At 56.1% G+C, this 21,598-nt stretch overlaps 6 protein-coding genes across 6 annotated transcripts; 4 read left to right on the top strand and 2 right to left on the bottom strand.

Annotated features, from left to right (window-relative positions):
- Positions 1 to 1,532: 1,532 nt before the first annotated feature.
- Positions 1,533 to 4,809, top strand: BU25DRAFT_460057 (NAD-specific glutamate dehydrogenase; the record flags this gene model as incomplete). Its single annotated transcript, XM_033710325.1, has 2 exons — positions 1,533 to 4,577; positions 4,651 to 4,809. The coding sequence occupies 2 exons, from the start codon at positions 1,533 to 1,535 to the stop codon at positions 4,807 to 4,809; spliced, it is 3,204 nt and encodes a 1,067-aa protein (XP_033559887.1).
- A 257-nt stretch (positions 4,810 to 5,066) lies between these two features.
- BU25DRAFT_412349 (uncharacterized protein) lies at positions 5,067 to 12,759 on the bottom strand. Its single transcript, XM_033706774.1, has 2 exons — positions 12,484 to 12,759; positions 5,067 to 12,430 (listed from the first exon to the last, which is right to left on the bottom strand). The coding sequence occupies exons 1-2, from the start codon at positions 12,573 to 12,575 to the stop codon at positions 5,452 to 5,454; spliced, it is 7,071 nt and encodes a 2,356-aa protein (XP_033559886.1). The 5' UTR covers positions 12,576 to 12,759; the 3' UTR covers positions 5,067 to 5,451.
- Positions 12,760 to 13,104: 345 nt separating this feature from the next.
- Positions 13,105 to 14,901, top strand: BU25DRAFT_412348 (PCI-domain-containing protein). The gene is made up of 2 exons (XM_033706773.1): positions 13,105 to 13,654; positions 13,704 to 14,901. The coding sequence occupies exons 1-2, from the start codon at positions 13,390 to 13,392 to the stop codon at positions 14,708 to 14,710; spliced, it is 1,272 nt and encodes a 423-aa protein (XP_033559885.1). The 5' UTR covers positions 13,105 to 13,389; the 3' UTR covers positions 14,711 to 14,901.
- Positions 14,902 to 15,962: 1,061 nt separating this feature from the next.
- Positions 15,963 to 17,207, top strand: BU25DRAFT_345322 (uncharacterized protein; the record flags this gene model as incomplete). Its single annotated transcript, XM_033703040.1, has 3 exons — positions 15,963 to 16,329; positions 16,394 to 16,530; positions 16,578 to 17,207. Coding segments are annotated over 3 exons (1,134 nt in total), but the record flags the coding sequence as incomplete, so codon positions are not given.
- Positions 17,208 to 17,381: 174 nt separating this feature from the next.
- BU25DRAFT_396413 (autophagy-related protein 7) lies at positions 17,382 to 19,877 on the bottom strand. The gene is made up of 4 exons (XM_033704830.1): positions 19,527 to 19,877; positions 19,363 to 19,471; positions 17,970 to 19,313; positions 17,382 to 17,910 (listed from the first exon to the last, which is right to left on the bottom strand). The coding sequence occupies exons 1-4, from the start codon at positions 19,724 to 19,726 to the stop codon at positions 17,416 to 17,418; spliced, it is 2,148 nt and encodes a 715-aa protein (XP_033559883.1). The 5' UTR covers positions 19,727 to 19,877; the 3' UTR covers positions 17,382 to 17,415.
- Positions 19,878 to 20,045: 168 nt separating this feature from the next.
- Positions 20,046 to 21,368, top strand: BU25DRAFT_371492 (uncharacterized protein). The gene is made up of 3 exons (XM_033703986.1): positions 20,046 to 20,092; positions 20,139 to 20,834; positions 20,882 to 21,368. The coding sequence occupies exons 1-3, from the start codon at positions 20,071 to 20,073 to the stop codon at positions 21,289 to 21,291; spliced, it is 1,128 nt and encodes a 375-aa protein (XP_033559882.1). The 5' UTR covers positions 20,046 to 20,070; the 3' UTR covers positions 21,292 to 21,368.
- The last annotated feature ends 230 nt before the right edge of the window (positions 21,369 to 21,598 follow it).

Below are 21,598 nucleotides of genomic sequence, written 5' to 3'. Positions count from 1 at the left end.
TAAGACTCATGCTGTGGCGAGCATCGTGAGGCTTCTCGCTTGGACTCTGAATCTAAACTTAACCTCCTTTCTAACGCCAAAAGAGACGTCGTGACTTGCAAGCGGTGTGTCGCCACTCCTCAAAATAAGTCACGGTGGTCACGATGCATCGGATGCCACGGGACGAATGCGGCTGGAGTGTCTCCAACTACGGGAGCTGGTCCCGGCTCAAACATCGTGACTTCGATGAGACTGTACGTGTCCCTTTAGCACTGGGTCATTGGCCGTGCGCTTGCACGTGGACGCATCTTTGCGTAGCTCCGAAAGGGGTAATCGAATGTTCGCGATTACCCCTTCGAAACTCCACAGCCAAGCATCGTGAACTAAGGCAGTGAAGTGCGGAGCCGCGCTCATGCACGTGTGGTGGTACTCACGCCTCGGTGCATGTTCGACTATTGGCATCTCCACCTCTCACACGCAACATACACGCCGGCTGCGCCATATCGCGCAATTCCCTGCACGTCTGGATGCTGTGACTGAGGCTTTTAAATTTTCAAGGTCATGTTTTGAGGCGGCGTTGGCTATTACGTGAAGCCCCTGCGATCAGATGCAGCCGTGGATGGCGCTAGCAAATTCTGGGGAAACCTTAGTGCTGCCGGCTCAGGGCGGCCCATCAGCATGCTCAGCGGCTCTACGTGAAGCCCCCGGCTGACCACAGGTAGGTACTACGAGGACAAGTATAAGAGATGGCTGACTGCCATGAGCAAGAGGGCACATCTTCGGCTACCCATCATTACCCCCTTCATCGTCACCCATCATCTGCCATCTCTTATCTCTCAAGGCCCCTGGAATCCGATCCCCGTGTCACCCTTGAAGATTGTAGTGTCGCACCGAGACATCATTCACCGGCGCGACTCCTGAGAGCCTTGCACTGAAATACACGCGGTCAGCACCTCTCTGAGCAAAGAGCGGTAAACAGCAGCCAATTGCAGCTGCACTCGCTATCTACCTTCACGAGTGCATCCAAGTTTCCGTCGGGTTCTCCTGCCAGACTCGCGGCTTCGCGTGCCTTTGTTTGCTCGGCTCACCTCGCTCGCGCGGCTCAGTGTGGATCTGCGGCTCTCAAGGTAAGCTAGTCCTGCGTCATGCTGCAACCAAAAATAGTGGCTCCGGTGGTCCTCATGAGCTCAGCTTGCGAGCAGAGTTTAAAGGAGAATGGGCGGCCATTTCGGCCCTGCATCTGCATTGACGGCAAGCATTGGCAGCAAACTGACCGAATCTCAGACGCGTTCGACGGTTCCGCTCCTTTTCGCAGCGTAGTTTCCAGCGCGCGGCCCCTCCACGAAACCCCGCGACTGAACGCTTCACACATTAGACGGGACGGATTACACTCGCCCAAACTCTCTGGCAACCCCGCCAAGTAACCCATTTCTAGCCAAGTAGTTTCAAGCAAGCCATTCGCTGCGTTTTTGAACATTTTGACGGTCTGAACGAAGCTACAAATTTGAGCTTCCCTCCGCATTCATACACCCGTTATACAACATACACACATCATGGCGTCTACACCAGTAAACGGCGCCCAGGCGGTGGCCCACAAGCTGCTGAATGAGGTTGTTCGCACGCCCGACCGACGACCGTCGCCCATGCCTACCCATCTGAGCGTGCCCGGCTCTGGACACTCGACACCGCGTGTCATTCCGCAAGAAGGCACAAGCGGCTCTGGCTATGTTGCACCCACGTTTGAGGGAAAGGAGCAGCAGATGGAGGCTGTCATGGACGGCATCGAGGACAAGGGCTTCATTCCCCCGGACTTCGTTGAGTCTGAGGTCAAGTGGTTCTACAACGAGCTCGGCATCGACGACATGTACTTCGCTACCGAGTCAGTCGAGGCCATCGTCACCCACATCCACTCGCTTTACGCCGCCAAGGTGGCTGCCTACGCCCGCGACGACAAGCGTCTCGAAATAAGGCTCGACAAGGAGGCTGCGGACCACGCTGTGTACATCGACACCAGCAGGCCCGGTGTCTCGGTTCTCGACGGACCGCGTTACGAGCAGCGCATCGACACAAAGTACCTGAACAACTCGAAGGGCAATGCGGGATACCGCGTCGAGAGTTTCCGATCGACGAGCCCGCTCCCTGGCAGTGACGACCAGCAGCTGCGATGCTACTTCGTCTACCAGTGCGAGTTCGAGAACCCCAACCCGGGTGAGACCGAGACCGATGTCGAGAAGATCGGCGACAAGCGCTTCTTGCAAAAGGCTACCGCCAACACCAAGGCAATCTACCAGCAGGCGCTCGAGGTCGCTGTTGAGCGAACTGGCCCGGTCATCGAGTGGTTCGACATTGAGGGCTCGCGGGACAAGCGTCTGGTTGTTGGTTACAAGCAGGGCTCTGCTCTCGGCATGTTCAGCGCGCTGAGCGATCTGTACCACTACTACGGTCTGACCACTTCGCGAAAGTACGTTGAGCAGTTCTCGAACGGGTACACAGTCATGTCTTTGTACCTCAGTCCTCTGTCCGGCGCTGCTGGCGCCAAGCACCCTCCCATCGAGGCCTCGATTCACCAGATCATCAAGGAGATCTCTTTGCTGTACTGTATTCCTCAGAACAAGTTCCAGACTCTGTTCGCTACGGGCAGGCTGAGTCTGCAGGAGACCATCTACGCGCATTGCGTCTGGGTGTTCATCACTCACTTCCTTAACCGTCTTGGAAACGAGTACACGGCGCTTTCATCGATCTTGAATCCCGAGAACAGCGCGCACGCCGAGCTGCTTTCCAAGTTGAAGCGCAGGTTGCGTGCTGAGACCTTCACCGCAGACTACATCCTCGAGATCATCAACTCGTACCCTGATCTGGTGCACAGCCTGTACCTGTCGTTCGCCAACACCCACTACGTCCAGACACGAGGCAAAGAGGACGACTTCCTGCCCACACTGAGTTACCTGCGTCTCCAGATTGACAAGGTGCAAACCAGTGAGGAGCTGACCGACACCATCAACAAGGCTGTCGTCAACGATCACCACGAAATGGTCATGAACTCGTTCCGGATCTTCAACAACTCCGTCCTCAAGACCAACTTCTACACCCCCACAAAGGTTGCTGTCAGCTTTCGCTTGAACCCGAACTTCCTCCCACCTTCGGAGTACCCCCAGCCTCTGTACGGAATGTTCCTTGTCATTGGATCAGAGTTCCGTGGTTTCCATCTCCGTTTCCGTGACATCGCTCGTGGTGGTATTCGTATCGTCAAGTCGAGGAGCCAAGAAGCGTACTCGATCAACGCACGGTCGCTGTTCGATGAGAACTACAACCTGGCAAACACCCAGCAGCGCAAGAACAAGGATATCCCCGAAGGTGGATCCAAGGGTGTCGTACTGCTTGACTTCAAGCACCAGGATAAAGCTGCTGGTGCATTTGAGAAGTACATTGACAGTATTCTCGATCTCCTGCTGCCTCCTAGCAGCCCCGGAATCAAGGACCCCATTGTCGATCTGCACGGCAAGAAGGAAATTCTTTTCATGGGTCCTGATGAGAACACCGCCGATCTCGTCGACTGGGCAACCGAGCACGCTAGGGCTCGAGGTGCGCCATGGTGGAAGTCGTTCTTTACTGGAAAGAGCCCCAAGCTGGGTGGTATTCCCCATGACCGCTATGGCATGACTACCCTGTCTGTCCGCGAGTACGTCTTGGGTATCTACCGCAAGCTGAACCTCGACCCCAGCAAGGTCCGCAAACTGCAGACCGGTGGTCCAGACGGCGATCTAGGCTCCAACGAGATTCTCCTCTCGAACGAGAAGTACGTCTCCATCGTCGACGGCTCCGGTGTGCTCGTCGACCCGAACGGCCTTGACCACGCCGAGCTGCTCCGCCTCGCCAAGAACCGACAGATGATCAACAACTATGACGTTTCCAAGCTATCGCAGCAAGGTTACCGCGTGCTCGTCGACGACACGAACGTCCGCCTCCCATCCGGCGACCTAGTATACAACGGCACCACCTTCCGCAACACCTTCCACCTGCGCAGCGATATTCAATACGACACCTTCGTCCCCTGCGGTGGCCGTCCCGAATCTATCGACTTGTCATCAGCAAACAAGCTCATCGTCGACGGCAAATGCATAATCCCCTACCTCGTCGAAGGCGCCAACCTCTTCATCACTCAAGACGCCAAACTGCGCCTCGAGAAAGCTGGCTGCATCCTGTACAAAGACGCCAGCGCAAACAAGGGCGGCGTAACCTCCTCGTCGCTCGAAGTCCTCGCCTCGCTCTCCTTCGATGACGAGTCCTTTGTAAAGCACATGTGCGTCGACGCCAACGGGGTCGCGCCGGAGTTCTACAACCGGTATGTCGCCGGCGTGCAGAAGATTATCCAGAACAACGCGCGCTTGGAGTTTGAGGCGATTTGGCGCGAACATCAGGCCACAGGGCAGCCGCGCAGCATCTTGTCCGATACGCTGTCGAACGCGATTACGAAGCTGGATGAAGAGCTGCAGAACACCGATTTGTGGAACAACATTGTGTTCCGCCACTCTGTTTTGTCCGAGGCGCTGCCACCGCTGCTGTTGCAGCAGATTGGTCTTGAGAAGATTATCGAGAGGGTACGTTTCCCCTTCCCGTCCCAAGCGTCAGCGAGGGCAATGCTCATGTACCATGAATGCTAACACCTCATAGGTCCCAGACAACTACCTCCGCGCCATCTTTGGCTCGTACCTGGCCTCGCGCTTCGTGTACGAGTTCGGCGCCGGCGCGTCGCAATTCGCATTCTTTGATTTCATGAGCAAGAGGGTTGCTAAGGCGAATGCGCAGACGAATGGGACTGTGACTTTGTAGACGGCGGATGGCTGATGGTACATGGTGGAGGGAGTGCATAATTATAGGGCGTTGGAAAAAGTGATTTGATTAATACTCAGTGAGGTCGGCGCGTTGCATGACATGTAGCACATGGTAGTTTTAGCAGCGAATGAATGGTTGACTCGTTTTCCGATGCTTGTTATACATCGGCTAACAATATCGCAGCGTATCGCAACATGTCACATCGCACGACTGAAAACAGCAACAAGACGAATCGAGTGAACAGTGATAAACTGCATTACGCTTGACGAAAGACTAACTCCAACTTCAACTCCCCCGAACCCATCATCCCAGATACTCCGAAATGGCCCAAGCCTCTACGCCTTGACAAGCGAAACCAATACATACGTACAAGAACAATGAACGTCCAACGTCTCCATATCCGACACACTTCCGTTTCAATCCCAGCAGCAGCGACCATCCGATACTCGTCACCTTTGTATCCAGAAACCAACTCAAGCTCTCGCGGCAAATTCAAATCTCAAACCAAGTAGCGAGTGATGTCTTCCCCCTTCGAAAGCGAGTCGAGGCTTTTGGGTTCATCGGAATAAAACGAGCAGTAAGTGTGCGAAGCTGTCCGGCTGTGATGAAAATCCTCCCCTTCCCAAACAATGATCTTATTCAACCAACTGTGCTCCCCACCACGCTCTCCTCCTCAGCCGCGCGCCGGAAGTAATCCGCATCAACCAGCGTGCCGTTATCCAACGCAGCAGTAGGCAGCTCGCTACCAAGTCCAGAGTCAGTCGGAGCAAAGCTCTTAGGGTCGACCTTCATCTCCTCCGCCACGGCAGCTACCGCACGATCGATAGCTGACTCGGTGGGCATAGGCATGTCCGAGACTTCAGAGGCCGTGATATCAGAAACCTCGGATCCGGTGACGCCAGAGACCTCCGAGGCGTCGAGCCTGGCTGTCTGGTCGTCATCTTCCTCTTCGAACTCAGACTCGGACTCGGAAGCTCCGTCGACGGCGCTCTCGGCGGGAGCAGCAGAGCGGGCAACAGTCGAACCGTACGATGTGCGGCGGTCGATGTCGCTGCCGGTCATGTACGATCCTGAGCCATAGGTGTACTCGCTGCCGCAGTTTGAGCGACCGTCATCACCAGGTGTCTCACCCTCGGCGTAACTCTCAGCGTAGTTGGACTCGCTGGCGACGCTGTAGCGACGCTCAGTGCCCGTCTCGCTCTGCACGTCTTCGGCAATGGTGGAAGGGGCGACTGATGCCGGTGCCTGAATCTCTGTTTCCGGCTCGGCCTCTTCGATGAGCGGCGCGTTCTCTTTGTTGGCGACCACAGCGCTAGGGCGGCCATTCCAGGATGACTTGCGAGGGTTGGTCTTGACAGAGTGAGCGCGCTTGAGACCACTGCTGTTGTTTGCCGCGGTGGGTGCTAGGTGAGTCTTTGCTGCAGGAGGAGCGTTGCCGCTGATCTGGCTCAGAGAGAAGATGCGGCGGTCTGCAGAGCTGTTGGGTGCACTGCGACGAATGGCAGGACGAGGCTTGAGAGCCATGTTGATGGCGTTGGCAGCTGCATTTGGAGGCAGTGAACGGTCAGCTCCATCATCGACGCTCATACGTTTCTTGAGCTTGCTAGGGCTCTTTGAACCTTTGGCGATCATCAGGGCGCGGGAGTGGTCCATGATGCCGTTCAAGATGCGACGCTCGAGGGCATCTGCCTTGGCGTCCATCATGTGTAGCTCTTCGCGACGGATGTCAAGGGCGGTGTGCAGTGACGAGACCTCACCAGTAAGGCGAACCTTCTGGTTCGCAAGGTTCTCACGCTCTGCTTGTAGTGAAGCGACAATGGCAAGCAGAGAGTCCTTCTCCTCCTTGAGCTCCTGCATGGTACGGTCCTTCTCTTCTTTCAGCTCAGCCATGACACGTGCCTTCTCCTCCTTCAGCTCTTGCAGAACGTGGTCCTTCTCTGCCTTCAAGTCATCGAGTTCGGCATGAAGTTGCTCTTTGTAAGCACCCTTCTCGATCTTAAGGTCCTCGAGTTCGGCCTCGAGCTGTTCCTTCTGAGCAGAACGTCGCTCGACAAGAAGGGCAAGCTCTTCCGCTTCACGCTCCTTCGACTCGTTACCCTCGAGGGTGAGCTGAGTCTGCTTGGCAACGAAGTCGCCGACTTCGACAGCTGTCAACTTGACCTGAGCGTGGATCTCATCAAGACGCTCAAGTTGACCGGCTGCCTTGGTCGCATCATCTGCGTGGCCGAGGAGCTTGTCCAACTTCTCTTGGATAGCGGCATCGTCGTATGTCGCAGAAGGCTCAATGGCAAGCAACTTGTCGAGCTTCTCCTGTACAGGAGCGTCGTCATACTTCTCAGGCTCGGGGACGGGAGCAGGCAGAAGCTTTGGCAGGTTGGCAAAGTGATTCTGGATCTCTTCAGATCGAGCCTTAGCTTCATCGTGCATAGCACGAGTGTGCTCGTCCGCCTCTTCCTTTGACTTCTGAGCGTGGTCGTAGTGCGCCTTGACGAGGGCCTCAATTTCGCGTAGCGCCATCATGAACTTGGGATTGTGCTCGGTGATCTCGTCCTGAAGGCCGGTGAAGATGTTCTCGATGTTCTTCAACTCATCACGGGTGTGAGAGTGTTCGGACTTGTCCTCAAGCTTTTGCTCCTCGATCTTGGCAACAGCGCCGTCGATTCTTTCCAGCGAGTCATCTAGCTTCTCGAAGGCAGTGGCTGAGTCGGCACCCATCTTTGTCTGGTGCTCCTCGAAACGCTCGTTCATGCCGGCAATAGTGGCACCAAGCGTGTCAATGGTCAAGCGCAGTTCGTCAGCCATAGTCTTTGTGGTCTCGAGGATCTTCTCCTGTTCTTCGGCCTTCTCCTTCATCACTCGAGCCTGTTCGTCGGCGAGAAGCTGGGCATCATCGTACTTGGCCATCAAGACATTGAACTTCTCCTCCAGCTTCTCGGTGAAGTCAGCCACGATGGCACCCTTGACTTCATCGTGCTTCTCGAGGTGAAGGGCGGACTTCTCGGCATGATCGTTCTGGAGACCCTCAATGGAACCGTGGGCACGCTCGAACTCGCGGGTCAAAGTCTCCATCAACTCCTTGACGTCAGCGGTAACGTTGTTTGCGCCAATGGTTTCCTGAAGGGTGGTGAGGGACGTCTTCAAGCCTTCGACGGATCCACCTTCGTTGAAGTTGGTCAAGATTTCCTCCTTCATGGTATCCAGAGCAGTCTTTACTTCGGTGATGTTCTCAACAAGGCCTTCGGCTTCCTTGCGGCGATCGTCGAAGTTATTCGCGGTCTTGAGGATGTCCTCTTCATAGGTGTCCTTCATCTTCTCGTGGCTGTCGCGGAACTCGTGGATGAGGCCGGTCAGCTGCTCAATGTCGGCCTTGGACGGGATCTCGTCGGGATCGGGGATCTTCATGTCATCGAGCTTAGCCTTGAGATCATCAACGAGAAGGGAAACTGCATCGACATCGCCCTTGGTTGCATTCGGGTCCTCGGGCTTCGCTGCTTTCATCTCGTCAAGGCATGTCTTGATGTCATCTGCAATGACTTGCACGACCGTTACATCGGCCTTGGTCGCCCCCTCCTCCTCGATCTTCTTGGCGAGAGCGTCAAGAGCTTCCGATGTGGTGCGCACAACAAGCTCGACATCTTCCAGGTTCTCCTTTGTCACAGCAGTGGCAGGGTCGGGGAAGACCAGCTCCTCGATCTTGGCTTTGGTGTTGGCGACGAGTGTCTCGATGGCATCTGTGTCTTCCTTCTTGGCAAAGCCCTCCAGAGGAGCGGGGGGAGGGGTGTCACGCTCTTGCAAAACGAGTACCGCCGCTTGAACTTCCTTTAGCATGTCTTCGATGGAGACAAGGTCATCCTTCATGGCGGTACCAGGCGCGACAGCGGCTTCGGCGGCTGGAGCAGGGTTTTGGATGTTAGCGTCCATAGCCTCCACCTTTGCATGGATCTGAGATAGGATGAACTCCATCTTGTCGACGTCGTTGCGCTGGGTAGAGTCGGGAACAATCTCGCGGCTTGTTGTTTCCTCAACCTTTTCGGTTGTCTCGGTTGTCTCGGTTGTCTCTGCAGCAGCTGGCTCGTCGACAATTCCGCGGTCTCCAGCCGGTCCATCGCTAGGGGCTTCGGCAAGCACCATCTCGTTTCCAGTAGGGACAGCATCAACCTCGACTTCGACCTCGACCTCTGGCGCCGGCGCCGAAGCTGGGGCCTTTCCCTTGAGAAGAGCAACGTCCTCGCGTAGAGCAGCGATACCTTCCTTGAGCGTGTCGAGGATCTCGTAAGACACAGTCATGTCGACAGACTTGCTGGACAGCGTAGCGACGTCCGCACGCAGCCCCTCGAGCCCGTCATGGAGGGCATCGACGATCTCGCCGGATGAGGAGCCATCGCGAGGCCCATCAAGCTTCTTCTCTAGGTGCGATCGGAGGTCATCGAGCCCAAGACGTACTGCCTCCAGAACCTCCTCAGTATCCGCACGACCGTGCTGTCGAGTGAGGCCGTCTGACTGGCGGATCTGCTCAAGCTCTCCACGGAAAGCCTCTAGGAGTTCCTCGTTAACACCTGCAGATCCAGACGATGTCTTGATCTCCTCGAGGCTGGCCTTGATGGCATCCAGCATCTCTGCCTTGTCGTTATCACCAGCGGGGACAAGTGCGCCACCGAGCGACTCCTTCAGTGCTTCGAGATCGGCTTGAAGGACGGTGACGCTCTCCTTGGAAGTTGTGTCATGAGCTGCGCGTAGACCATCAAGGAGCTCCCGGATGGCATCAATAATGTCGTCCTTGTCTGCGCCCCCTGACTTCGTGAGCGAACCAGCAATGGTCTCGCGCAAGCGCTCGAACTCCTCCTTCATTACAGCAAGGAGATCGTCATTGGGCGTCGATGTTGCGGTAGCTTCGCGTAGACTAACCTGCAGGCCGTCGAATCCGGCTTCCAGATTCTCGAGGATATCATTCTTGTGACCTGCAGTGTCGCCGAGGATGACTTCTTTGAGTTGGTCGAATTCATGCTTCAAGGCTTCGTTGATATCTTCGTTAGAATCGGCATCTTCGCTGCGCAAAGCAACCTGTGAGTTCATCTCATCGAATCCAGCCTTCAGCGCTGCGAGCAGCTCTTCCTTGTCGCCAGTAGCAGGGGCAAGTTTTGCGCTCAAGCCTTCATGGAGGTTCTCAAGCTCGGTCTTGATAAAGGTGACCATGTCCCCACGGCTCCACTCTTGGTCTCCGCGAGGTCCTTCAGCAACGTATCCTTGAACGTCCTCGCGCAGCTTATCGAGCTCTACACGGAAGCTGTCTACGATAGCATCCTGCTGAGAAGCATCAGGAGCCTTGTCGAAATGACCCTGTAGGTCGGCTCCGAGCCTGGCTAGACCATCGCGTAATGCATCGAGAACCTGCTCGGTGTCGCGTCCGTTGGCTGCGGAGTATGCCTTGAACTCGGAGTGCATGCTGTCGACGAGAGCCTGGATGCGCTGCACGACCACTTCGTTATTGGCATCGACCTCAGGTTGGGATGCTTCCAGGCCGGCCTTGACAGCGTCGAACAAAGCCTCCTGAGGGATCTCGACCTCCTGAGGTCCAAACTCATGTGTGGAAAGGGCTTCCTTGATGGCGTCCAGCAGTACGTCACGAGTAAGACCGTCAGTGTGAGGCTGCTGAGGGACGAGAGACGGCTTGAGCTCCTCGAGCGAATCACGGACAGCCATGAGGATTTCCTCGCGGATCTCGTTCGCTTCGTTGACTGGCGGGGGTAGGCGCAGTTGCTGCAGCGACTCTTGGACAATCTCTCCAATCTCTTCTCTCGATACAGCACCGGATCCGTTGTAATCCTGCAGTCCTTCGCGAAGGCACTGTAGAATCTCGTCGCGCTCTAAACCGAACTGCTGAATCTCGACGTTGGGCTTCATCTCGACGCTGTCGTAAGCTTCGCGAATCGCAGCCACGATGGCTTCCTTGTCGAGAGGTGCGCCCTGCGCAGCAGAGTACTGATCGAGGCCGCGCTCCGCCAGTGCGTGCTTGACGACGTCGTACACTTCGTTGTTATCGACAGTGCCGCGAGTGACCACCGAAGACATTGATTGCCGCCTTCGTTCACGCATCACCTTGTCCATGTGCTCCTTGAGATCATCGAGGCCTTCTTGGATGATGGCGCTAATCTCTTGCGTGGTCTGCTCGGGGTCGGCATGTGGCTGATCTGCCTTGGCCTGTTCTGCCTCCTCGATCTTGCGCGCTAGCTCTCGACCCATCCCAAGAACCTCACCCCGCAGCTCCTGGACAAGTGTCTTGGTGGCCATCGTCACGCAGCCAGATTCAGCGGCGGTGTCTTTGATCTTGCGAAGATACTTGAGCATCTCTTCGCTGACAAAGCCGGCTGCGTCGTTAGGACTGTTGAAGTTCTGGGAGTAGCCTTCTGAGAGCGTGCGTGTGAGCGCACCAGATCCGGGAGACGGCTGGAAGGCAGCTGAGCCTGGTGGAACGAGATTGGTGGCGGCCGATCCTGACTTGACGAACTCGACAAGCTCAGAGACCTTCTTCGCGGTGTCGCCGTTGGCCTTGTCGACGATGACCTGGAGGCTTGCAATCAAGCGCTCCTGGCCGTCCTTGGTGACCATCTCGCGGATAATCTTCTCGAGCATGGCGACACTGGCTGCACCCTCAACAGAGTACGGGTTGGGGCTGCCCATCCGCTCGTCTGCCCAGCCGCTCGGCGAAGACATGCGGGGGAATGTGAACTGCTTGGTCGGCGTCATGTGGGGGTCGTGGAGATTCAGAGGCGCAGACCGTGCCTCGTCCACCGCAGCCGCAGCCGCAGCCGCAGCCGCAGCCGCAGCCTTCTGCTTCTCCGTCATAGTGCTCAACAGATCCTTCAGCGACCTGCGGATGTCCTCGTCTCGGCTGTTGGTCGCTTCCTTGAGACTAATGAGGTCTGTGGCGTTGTCTTTGCTGCGGCGACTCAGCTGAGACATATCCTTCTGCAGGCTTGACACGATGTTTGTGATGCTGAGCAGTTGTGTAGAAATAGTGTCGAGGGGCTGCCCTGGCGCGGGGGTGGGAGTGGACGAGTTGGTGATGTTCTGGAGAGGAGGGTCAAGAATGTGCGGAGGGATGGTCATGGTCTGCAGAGCCTTCATGGTGGCAGACGGTGGTGTGTTCTCCCCGAGAATCGCTCTATGGCTGGGTCGAGTGGTGGGCGTGTGTGTTAGGTCGTAGGCCGAGCATGGCGACGGGGTACCGAACTGTCCGAATCTTGCATCCCCGTCCTTGCCGAAGTAGTCCTTCTCGGCGTCGCGTGCATGCGAGCCGTCGCGTGTCTGCGGGCGGTCTGGCGATCGCTCAGGCGACTTGTGTGTATCGAGATAGCTTCGTAGATCGCGGACGCTGCTGGGCTGTAACGACTGCATGCGCTTGTGCTGGTTGCCCTTGATCAGAGAGCGCTCGGGCGACCTCGACGGCATCGGGTTGGTTGTGTATGAGCTTGTGGGCAAGCTCTCCCGGGCCTTCTCTTCCAGTGCCTTAGCTGCGCGCATTATCGCGGCCGATGTGTTGGGACGAGTGGTAAGTGTAGGCGAGCCGGGGTTCAGTGGCAGTGGTGGCGGTGCTCGGTCTGGGTCCGCACTATCCCACCTGCATACATGTCAGTCGTGGGCGTACCAGTGTGCGCGTGGCAGTAAACGTACATGGGAATGGCCCTGTCTATCGAGGAGAAAGACGAGCCGTGGTGTCGGACGAGCTCCCGGTCCTGAGAGTGTTCGCGCTCCATGGATGCCATTGCGTCTGGACTCGGCTAAGTTCAATGGGTAGTGTTGGAGTGTATGGCGGCGTCGATGAGTTGGCGCAGCGCCGGCCGTTCCAAAGCCGGGCAATGCAGGGAGGCAGGGCGAACGCTCAAGTAGCTCGGCGGTCCAGCGCGGGGGTATAATACGGGGTCGTGAAATCGTGAGTGTGGATGGATGGATGGATGTGTTGTATGTCGCGACCAGCCTGGGTGATAGCCGTCGCTATGTACTGCTGAACTAGAGCACGGTTGTTTACAAACATGGGCGCGACGGGCCATGGAGGAACGTCATTCGCTAAGCCAGGCGCGACTGCCAGCACAGCGCCTCACCGACCTGGTCGACCCGGCAGCAGCGTCGCCAGCGCCCAAAGTCCGTCCCAAAGTCCATGGCGCATGCTGGAGGGTGCCAGTTCACGTAGAACAACTGTCAGCGACGCGATGGTTCCCCAGACGTTGCCTCCGCACGATGCGTGAAGTTCGCCGGATCGTTGCTATGGGGGCAGGAGCTCTGCCGAGCTTCAGCGCTGGCTGACGGGATTGGTTAGCACGTGATGTGGGGCTCGCGCGCTCTTGCCAAGCCTGCCTGCGCCGCCGCATCTCATTGAATGTGCCTCCAGCGGGCAGCTTGCATCGCCCATCCAGCTATCCGAACCCGCCACATCGCCGCCCATCGCACGCGACACACGCTCCGTCCCCGCAACACACTTCACGTAGAATCGCCGACACATCCTCCGCCATCCTCCACCATCCTCCCCATCCTCCCCATCCTCCCCATCCTCCACCATCCTCCACCATCCTCCACGTCAGCATGGCTGTCGCAGATACCGGCAGGCGGATAGAAGAGGCGCAGCAGCTGGCCAAGACGGAGCCCGCAAAGGCCGAGAAGATGTACCAGGAAGTGCTCTCACTGGATCCCGGCAGCAACGAGCAGGCCATCAAGCACTACGAGACCGCGCTGGTGTCGCTCGGAGAGCTGTATCGGGACCAGAAGAAGGTGGATGCTCTTGCGGAGCTGGTCAGGCAGGCGCGGTCGGTGCTCTCATCGTTTGCTAAGGCGAAGACGTCAAAGCTGGGTATGTGGTGTTGTGGTGTCAGTCGCGATACACACTAACAACCCTGCAGTCCGACAGCTTCTCGACCTCTTTACCACCATCCCCAACACCACCGACACCCAGATCTCCGTCACAAAGTCATGCATAGAGTGGGCTGTATCCGAGCGGAGAGGCTTCCTGCGCCAGAACCTCGAGACCCGCCTCGTCTCGCTGTACATGGCCAAGCAGTCGTACTACGAGGCCCTGACACTCATCAACAGCCTGCTCAAGGAGCTGAAACGTCTGGATGACAAGCTGGTACTGGTCGAGGTGCAGCTGCTGGAATCGCGAGTCTACCACGCGCTCGGCAACATCCCCAAGGGTCGCGCTGCCCTCACATCCGCACGAACGTCGGCCGCTTCCGTGTACACCCCACCTCTGCTGCAGGCAGGCTTGGACATGCAGAGTGGTATGCTGCACGCAGAGGATGGCGACTTCAACACCTCCTTCTCATACTTCATCGAGGCTATGGAGGGCTACCATTCGCAGGACGAGGAGCAAAAGGCCACATCCGCGCTCCAGTACATGTTGCTCTGCAAGATCATGCTGAACTTGGGCGACGACGTCAACACACTCATGGCCTCGAAGCACGCTGTCAAGTACGCAGGAAAGCGCCTGGACGCCATGAAGGCCGTGGCGCGAGCACACACAAACCGCAGTTTGGAAGAGTACGAGAGCGCGTTGACCGAGTACCGACAGGAGCTGGGTAGCGACCGCTTCATCACGAGCCATCTTCGACGCCTCTACGACAACATGCTGGAGCAGAATCTGATCAAGGTCATCGAGCCCTACAGCAGAGTCGAGATCGACCACGTCGCCAAGATGGTCGGTCTTGACACCGTACAGGTCGAGCGCAAGCTCTCGCAGATGATCCTCGACAAGGTCATCATCGGAGTGCTGGACCAGGGCGCTGGCTGCCTGATCGTGTACGACGAGTCGGAACGCGACAAGGGGTACGATGCGGCGCTGAGCACAATCGAGAAGCTGAACAGTGTCGTCGAAGTCCTGTACACAAACCAGGCATCGATGCTGGAGTAAAAGCAGACATGCCTGGAGGAGAAAAAGAGGAAGACACAGGCGCCGTCCATTGGCCAGCCTGGAGCTATGTACTATAGAGGCATAGACGGCTGACTTGAGCGCAGCCAGCATAATGAGCATCATGACAGAATGGTAGCCAAATGATAAAGCATGAACCAATCATCGACCGCTTCACCAGCCGTGCACGCTAACAACGAGCATCCCAACCCCGGCCCACACATCTCTCACCCTTCCACACCCTCACTACCCACTGACAGGCGACATTGTCACACCGCAGCACTGGACAGTCGCACGCGGATAGGGCTTTATTAATGTACGCTCATACCGGCCACCCGGCGATTTGGCCGTTGCCTCCAAGCCAACCTGAAGTCGGCAGCAAACGCACTGATGCGCCCACAACGCCTGCATGCAGCTGCGGACTGCTTTCAATCAAAGCAAGGGCAGACGACAGCATTATTACAGACGACAGCATTATTACAGACGACGTCGAGTGCATTAAACCCCTCTACGAGCTTGCTAAAACTCCAGATGCAAAAGCTCCTTCCGCGGTTCAAACCATGTCGACCTTGTGACCATCTGCACGAATCGCCCCACGAATCAGCTCACCACGTTTTGTGCACCCCAAACACATATCCAATCACCACCAGCGAGCAACAATGGACAAGCACGATTGTTCAGGATCGTTGCACATCACAAAGAGGTCGCAAGTGATGGATGCGAAAAGATTACCAGCTGCTAATGGCAGCTGAACAGTTCCGAAGATATGCTAATGAGAACTGGACTGCCAGGTCCATACTGCAAGACAGTATGAAAAGGTATAAGAGCCTCAAATGTACACAGGATCAGAAGCTGCGCTTGTTTGCGTGTGTTCAAGTGGACAGTTGCAATCGCGCTGTCAACAGTGCCTTCCATCCATATCGAGGAAGGAAGTCACCAGGGCCGTGAACAGACAACACTTCCCGAACCTCGACTTTCCATCCAGCACCACACTTGGTCTACACCGCACATCGTCTATATCTCTCGTAGCGCTATCCCATTCTTCGACCACTTGTGTTGTCCCGTCATGGCTACCGAGAAGGACCGCCAAGACTCTGCTGCACCAAATGCTCTATCTGATATTCCTCAATACGCTCGCGATCATGGTACGTGTGCAGCTCCCTACTCATCTCACACTTTATGCTAGCCCCATCAGCTTTTATTCGGCTCGTACACCACCTGACTACCTCCGCGCTCTCGCTGACGCACAAACCTAGCGCCCATATTTCATCTCCACAAAGAAGACCGATACCGTCCCACTTCCTTGCTCTCTTTCTTGGACCACACACGACCGAGATTCGAGTTCGGCAATACCGCCCTCCCACCGCCTGGTCCGCCGTTAGCGTACCTGGACAATTTGAACTCGCCCAGTGGCGGAGAGAACGTCTATCTTACCAGCCACGACGATGTCACTAACAACCCTCAATGGCTAGAGGGCGCCAGGATCAATTCCTGTGGTGGGACTGATAGCGTACGAACGGGAGTTATCCTTGTCATGCACAAAGGAGAAGGCGTGGTCGACGTGTTCTACTTCATCTTTTGGGCGTTCAATTACGGTGGGGTGGTGTTGGGGAAAGAACTAGGTACGTTTGCTGACTTGGCGCTTCACGGTCGTGATAAGATGAAATGCATACTGATGGATGGCAGGTGATCATGTTGGCGACTGGGAACATGTCATGATACGTTTCAAAGGCGGTGATCCCAAGACGGTATGGCTCTCTCAGCACGGCAACGGTGAAGCATATACCTACAAAGCACTTGAGAAATATAAGTCTGGAAAGCGGGTAAGTGTGAAGCCAAGCAGGGAAGTGCCAGACTGACAAGCCTCCAGCCAGTGCTATACATCGCCAACGGCTCGCACGCGATTTACGCCCGTCCAGGCGCAATCGACCACACCATACCTAATTTCAACACCGAAATCCCTTTCCTCCTCGTTGACTATTGCAACGATGGTCCGCTCTTTGACCCCCTCCTTACATCATATGCCTACTCTTGCGATCTCGCTTCCGTCCAGGGGAAAGAGACCGAATCTATGAGCCCATTTGAGCCTCTGACTTCATACACACCAGCTCCAGGCTGGTTACGCTTCAAAGGTCACTGGGGCGATCAAGCATATCCGGACGATGACCCAAGGCAAAAAGGGAACGGCCTCCTTGGCTTCCACAAGTTTGGTGATGGACCGACGGGGCCCGCATTCAAGGCCTTGAACAGGAAGAGAACATGGCCAGAAAACTCTCATGCAGCTGGACAAATAATTAGAACAAGCTTGGATGGAAGTACAAGGTTGAGGGATACGCTGAAGACATGGGGGTGGAACCGTTTTGGTAGAAACAAGAAGGCAATGAAGGTGATGGGCAAGCCGAAGAGGGTGGACGTTTACGGGAAAACTGTGGAGGACGAGAAGGTTATGGGGAAGAAGGGGAACCTCTTGGTAAACGAGAAAGCTGTAGACAAGGCGTAGTCGCGACGAGGCGGAGAGATAGATATTCGGAGGACCTCCAGGGTTGAGGCGCATATTATACTCAGATGAATTGCATGTATTCATTCGCGTCTGGAATCAATACGGCCCCATTAAAACTAAGCTAACAAACCGTTAAAACCCCTCCTACCCACGCCCAAACTCCCAAGCCCCGCCCTCAAAACGACCGTCCCATCAACAACAACTACAACTACAACAACTCCCCTTCCTCCTCCATCCCCCCTCCCTCATCACTATCCCACTCCAAATCATCTGCCGCCTCATCCGCCCTACGCTGGACTTCCTTCAGCCCACTCATCTCCTCCACCCAGCCCTTCTCGTTCAGCGCTCTCTGCACAAAACCCCACGGATCTGCCTCATACGCCTTCAGCACCGTGTCCGAACACGCCGAGCAGCAGTCGTACGGGCGGCCGGTAACTTGAATGTTGCTGAATGTGGAGAGGTAGCCTCGGATTGTGTGGGGGATTGTGCCCAGGGGGTGGGTGAATGGAGATGGTAAGGAAGGATGAGACGGGGCAGGGGGTGTTGTTTGAGCGGGGGGACTGGTGGAAGGAGGTGGAGCATGGGAGAGAGAGGGGTGTTGGAGGATGGATACGAGGAGTTCGACGAGGAGGGATGAAGCGAGGGGGGCGATGCCTGGACGGGTTACGGTGCATTGTTGGTCGAGGGTTGCGTTGCTTAGAGACTGTCATTCGTGTTAGCTGGGTAGAAGAGGGATGGAGATGGGGAAGGAAAGGGACGTACGTCAGCGGGCGCAACGACGTCGTTGCAAAAGTAGCAGCCTAGTTCTACCTCACCGTCTTTCGTGGGCTTCAGGCCATGCCGCATCACGACGAAAGTATCGAAGCCTAGCGCAGCGTTGAGCACGATTTTGCCAGCCGATTTGCCCATGACTGTCGGCAGCCAGCGGGACTCCCGCGTGTCCATGAGCAGGAAGATGGCGTCGTGTTCGTCGATGAGTTTCTGGAGTTTGTCGAAGTGCTCTTTTGTCTTTGCTTGGTCGGTGATGGGGTGCCCGAGCATAGGTACTTCCATCACATGCCCCTTCGCATCTATACCTGGATATATCTCCTCGAGTGCTTCGGCGGCACGTTCGGCTTTCTTCGCGCCGCCTTGCAAGCAGTCTTTGAAGTTGAACAGCGGTTGGCGAACGGGGTTGGAGAAGCTGACGTTTGCGTTGTCGATGAAGGTTATCTTGCGTACGCCCCAGCCCATCAGCGTGCGCGAGACGTAGGATCCTAGGGTTCCGGCGCCGAGGAGTAGGCATTTGCAGTTTTTGATTACGTCTAGGTCGATGTTGGGCGCTATGCGCCATTTGATGAGCTTCAGGTTGAGGTCGACGGCTTGATCTGCCAGCTTTCGCTCGTCCATATACTCGGACAGATCGACGTTGCGTGATGTCAGCTTTCCGGTTTCGGTGCGCTCCCAGCCAGTGACCTTGGGTAGTTTTGGTGCGTGGGGACGCGCACTAGGCCCTTCGGTGGCTGTTGATGATACCCCAGCGCTTGGGTCGGACTGGATCTGCAATACCAAGGAGTTCGGTTGGTCTCTTCGCAGGTGAGTGTCGCGATAGCACAATATCTGCGCGTCGTTCAACCGCCAGCGATGTCGAATAAGAATGAGCAGGTTCCTCAGCGGCCACCCGGGGTTATCTGTGTAAGTCGATGGATCTGAGAAGCATATGAAGCGATCCTGAACGTCTACATCGTCGAAGAAGCCCTTCTCGTATGCTCCTAGCTTCCCAACAACCCACTTGTAACCTATCTCTTCCACCGGTGTGACTGGTGTCTTAGGGGTGTCATCGACCTCGCCACCACCACGAAGTCGCTTCGCAATGAAGAAGCCTCTTTGCCGTACATCGTTGCTGTATTTGAACGTCTGCACTGCGTCTACCAGGTGCGTTGTCTCACCTGCACTCAGCTTGCTCGTCTCACCGACTTGCTTCCACTGCGGATCCGACTGTATCGCAGGAAAGCCGAAGTGGTAGGTGAACTTGTACTTCTTGAGGTTCGCGAAGATGATGGCCGTGAAGGCGGAGAGGAGGGAAGGGCATTCGTATATCGAGCCGTCGTGGATGGCATCCCATATCTGCAAGCGTCAGCCAGATGGACTCGGCGATACTGAGGGTATGACGTACTGTCTGGGCGCATCTGTCGAGTATGGCGGTGCGGTCGAGGTTCTTGTAGTCCTCGATGGTGTTGCAGTTCTTGATGATGCCCTCGGCGCGGCAGTAGTTCGGCGGGGTGCTACAGTTCCCTTGCATCAGCGCTGGCACATACTGGACAGGAGTGGGGAACGCACTCGTCTGATGTCAGCGCATTTGGGTGTATCTGTATGCGCATAGAGCGCGAAGCGTGGTCGCCAGGACGAGTTTCATACAGGCCGAGCACCTTACGCGCGGAGTCGTCGAGCTTGTCATGATTGATCTTGATGTGCGCAAGCGCTGCATAGAACTGCACATCGACGTCGCTCTGCCAGGGTGCGAACTTGAGTGTCGCCATGGTGGGCGGTAGCTGGGGCGGGGTTCTTGTCGATGCTATGGTGTATGCTATATGATTCTGTATGTACAAAGGGACTCAGGCGGCAGGCATGGGGGCTACAGGTATTGATGCATGCTGGTTACAAAGCACTGCACGTGGGCGCTGTCAGGCACCGTCGGCCTGGTGGTGAGTGTCTTAGAGCTGGGAGGCAGCTGAGCTCACTGGACCCCGCCCGCGGCTCATGTGGGGCAGCGGCTCGACGCGTTCCTGCAGCCGCGACACGCTAGGGACACGCTCAATTCACTGTTGATAGGCTCGAGTACCTGAACAAATCGTAGTAGTGAGTTCTTGTTGTACTTGTCATTATGCTTATTGGGCTTTGTGGAGGCAAGCACCTTGTTAGTCAAATCAAATGGCGACTAACATCATCTAGGAATCTGCGCTGGGAAGTCGTCGATAGCTTCGTACCTCATCGAGGAGCATGGCTTCAAGCGTCTCCGTCTAGCTCGCATTGCTGCCACACCCGCTGTCGAGAAATCAGCGTCTGATGCCCATGTACCCTCACCATTGGCCTCCTCCTTTTACGAACACACCTTCGCCAATGTCGATGCTTTGCTTGAATTCGTCACCTTGAGATGGAGAGAGCGATGGGTAACAACGGACATCTGGGATGACAAGGTGGTTGATGCACTCCTTCGACGACCGTTCTTCCTTTTCGTCAGCGTCGATGCACCTGTTAGCGTGCGATGGCAGCGCTTCAAGGACCGTTGTGCCGTCAACAAGCTCACACCGCCTACACTGGAAGACTTCGTCCTGCGCAATGATGCCCACCTGTTCGCGCAACGCACCGGTCTCAGCGCTCTCTTCCAGCGAGCACAACTCAAGTTGCTGAACTCTACTGCATCCATTGCCTCGTTACGAGATGCCGTTCGTTCACTGAACCTCACGGACGAGGCACGATTGCGGCCTAGCTGGGATCAGTATTTCATGCAACTCGCGGACCTTGCAGCCCTGCGAAGTAACTGCATGAAGCGGCGAGTGGGCTGCGTTATTGTCAGGGAGAAGAGAGTCATCAGCACTGGGTACAACGGCACGCCAAGGGGCATGACGAACTGCAACGAGGGTGGCTGTAAGTGCAAGTGACTCCATCGCTGTGCACGGTACTGACTTGGACAGGTCCCCGATGCAACAATGCAGCCAAAGGTGGCGTAGGCCTATCCACATGCTTGTGCCTCCACGCCGAGGAAAACGCTCTCCTCGAAGCCGGACGAGATCGCATTGGCGAAACAGCTATCCTATACTGCAACACCTGCCCATGCTTGACGTGCAGTGTCAAGATTACGCAAGTCGGTATCAGCGAAGTCGTGTACAACCAAGGCTACCTTGTGGATGACCAGACGGCTCGGATCTTTGCTGAGAGCGGCGTGCGACTGCGACAATTCTCTCCACCTGCAGACGGCCTTGTTGACCTTTCCCTCGACATCACTCCTTTACAGCAGCACAACGGCCAGGCTGGTCATCTCCAAGAGCAGGGCGAAGACATCCGCGAAGTTCTGGACAGTGAGTACTTCGTGAGGCCGCTGTAATGGCGAGATTTGGCTCTATTTCAATGCCCACGCCTCATTTTCATCGACTGTGCGAGGCACGTTTTCAGCTTGCGTCCATCAGATGTTGTTAGGCCAAAGCTGCTCGGCTCCCAACAACATATTTGATTCGTCCTCTCTACACCGTTCTTGTCAGTCAATGCTGTGCCCCCCCCCCCCCCCCGCACCTTCCATATTTATCGCGCTCTTGGCGAATGTTGTGACTTTCAGCCTTCTGCCTGCCCCACCACCAACAGCTCTTTACACGCCATTGGTCCCCCCAATAATGCCCCATGAGCCTGTCGAACAA

The sequence above is a fragment of the Macroventuria anomochaeta genome, assembly GCF_010093625.1.
Source record: "Macroventuria anomochaeta strain CBS 525.71 unplaced genomic scaffold BU25scaffold_24, whole genome shotgun sequence".
NCBI lineage: Eukaryota > Fungi > Ascomycota > Dothideomycetes > Pleosporales > Didymellaceae > Macroventuria > Macroventuria anomochaeta.
Note: the sequence above shows the minus strand (reverse complement) of the source record. Positions and strands in the feature narration are given on the sequence as shown.

What these genes read in the sequence shown, in the direction of transcription:
- BU25DRAFT_412349 (XM_033706774.1), bottom strand. Translation starts at nt 12,575, where the DNA reads ATGGCATCCATGGAGCGCGAACACTCTCAGGACCGGGAGCTCGTCCGA. An exon ending in ATAGACAGGGCCATTCCCAT is followed by an intron (nt 12,431 to 12,483) that starts GTACGTTTACTG and finishes ACATGTATGCAG; the next exon opens with GTGGGATAGTGCGGACCCAG.
- BU25DRAFT_412348 (XM_033706773.1), top strand. Translation starts at nt 13,390, where the DNA reads ATGGCTGTCGCAGATACCGGCAGGCGGATAGAAGAGGCGCAGCAGCTG. An exon ending in GGCGAAGACGTCAAAGCTGG is followed by an intron (nt 13,655 to 13,703) that starts GTATGTGGTGTT and finishes ACAACCCTGCAG; the next exon opens with TCCGACAGCTTCTCGACCTC.
- BU25DRAFT_396413 (XM_033704830.1), bottom strand. Translation starts at nt 19,726, where the DNA reads ATGGCGACACTCAAGTTCGCACCCTGGCAGAGCGACGTCGATGTGCAG. An exon ending in TCGACAGATGCGCCCAGACA is followed by an intron (nt 19,314 to 19,362) that starts GTACGTCATACC and finishes TGACGCTTGCAG; the next exon opens with ATATGGGATGCCATCCACGA. An exon ending in ACGTCGTTGCGCCCGCTGAC is followed by an intron (nt 17,911 to 17,969) that starts GTACGTCCCTTT and finishes CACGAATGACAG; the next exon opens with TCTCTAAGCAACGCAACCCT.
- BU25DRAFT_371492 (XM_033703986.1), top strand. Translation starts at nt 20,071, where the DNA reads ATGCTTATTGGGCTTTGTGGAG. An exon ending in GCTTATTGGGCTTTGTGGAG is followed by an intron (nt 20,093 to 20,138) that starts GCAAGCACCTTG and finishes AACATCATCTAG; the next exon opens with GAATCTGCGCTGGGAAGTCG. An exon ending in GAACTGCAACGAGGGTGGCT is followed by an intron (nt 20,835 to 20,881) that starts GTAAGTGCAAGT and finishes TGACTTGGACAG; the next exon opens with GTCCCCGATGCAACAATGCA.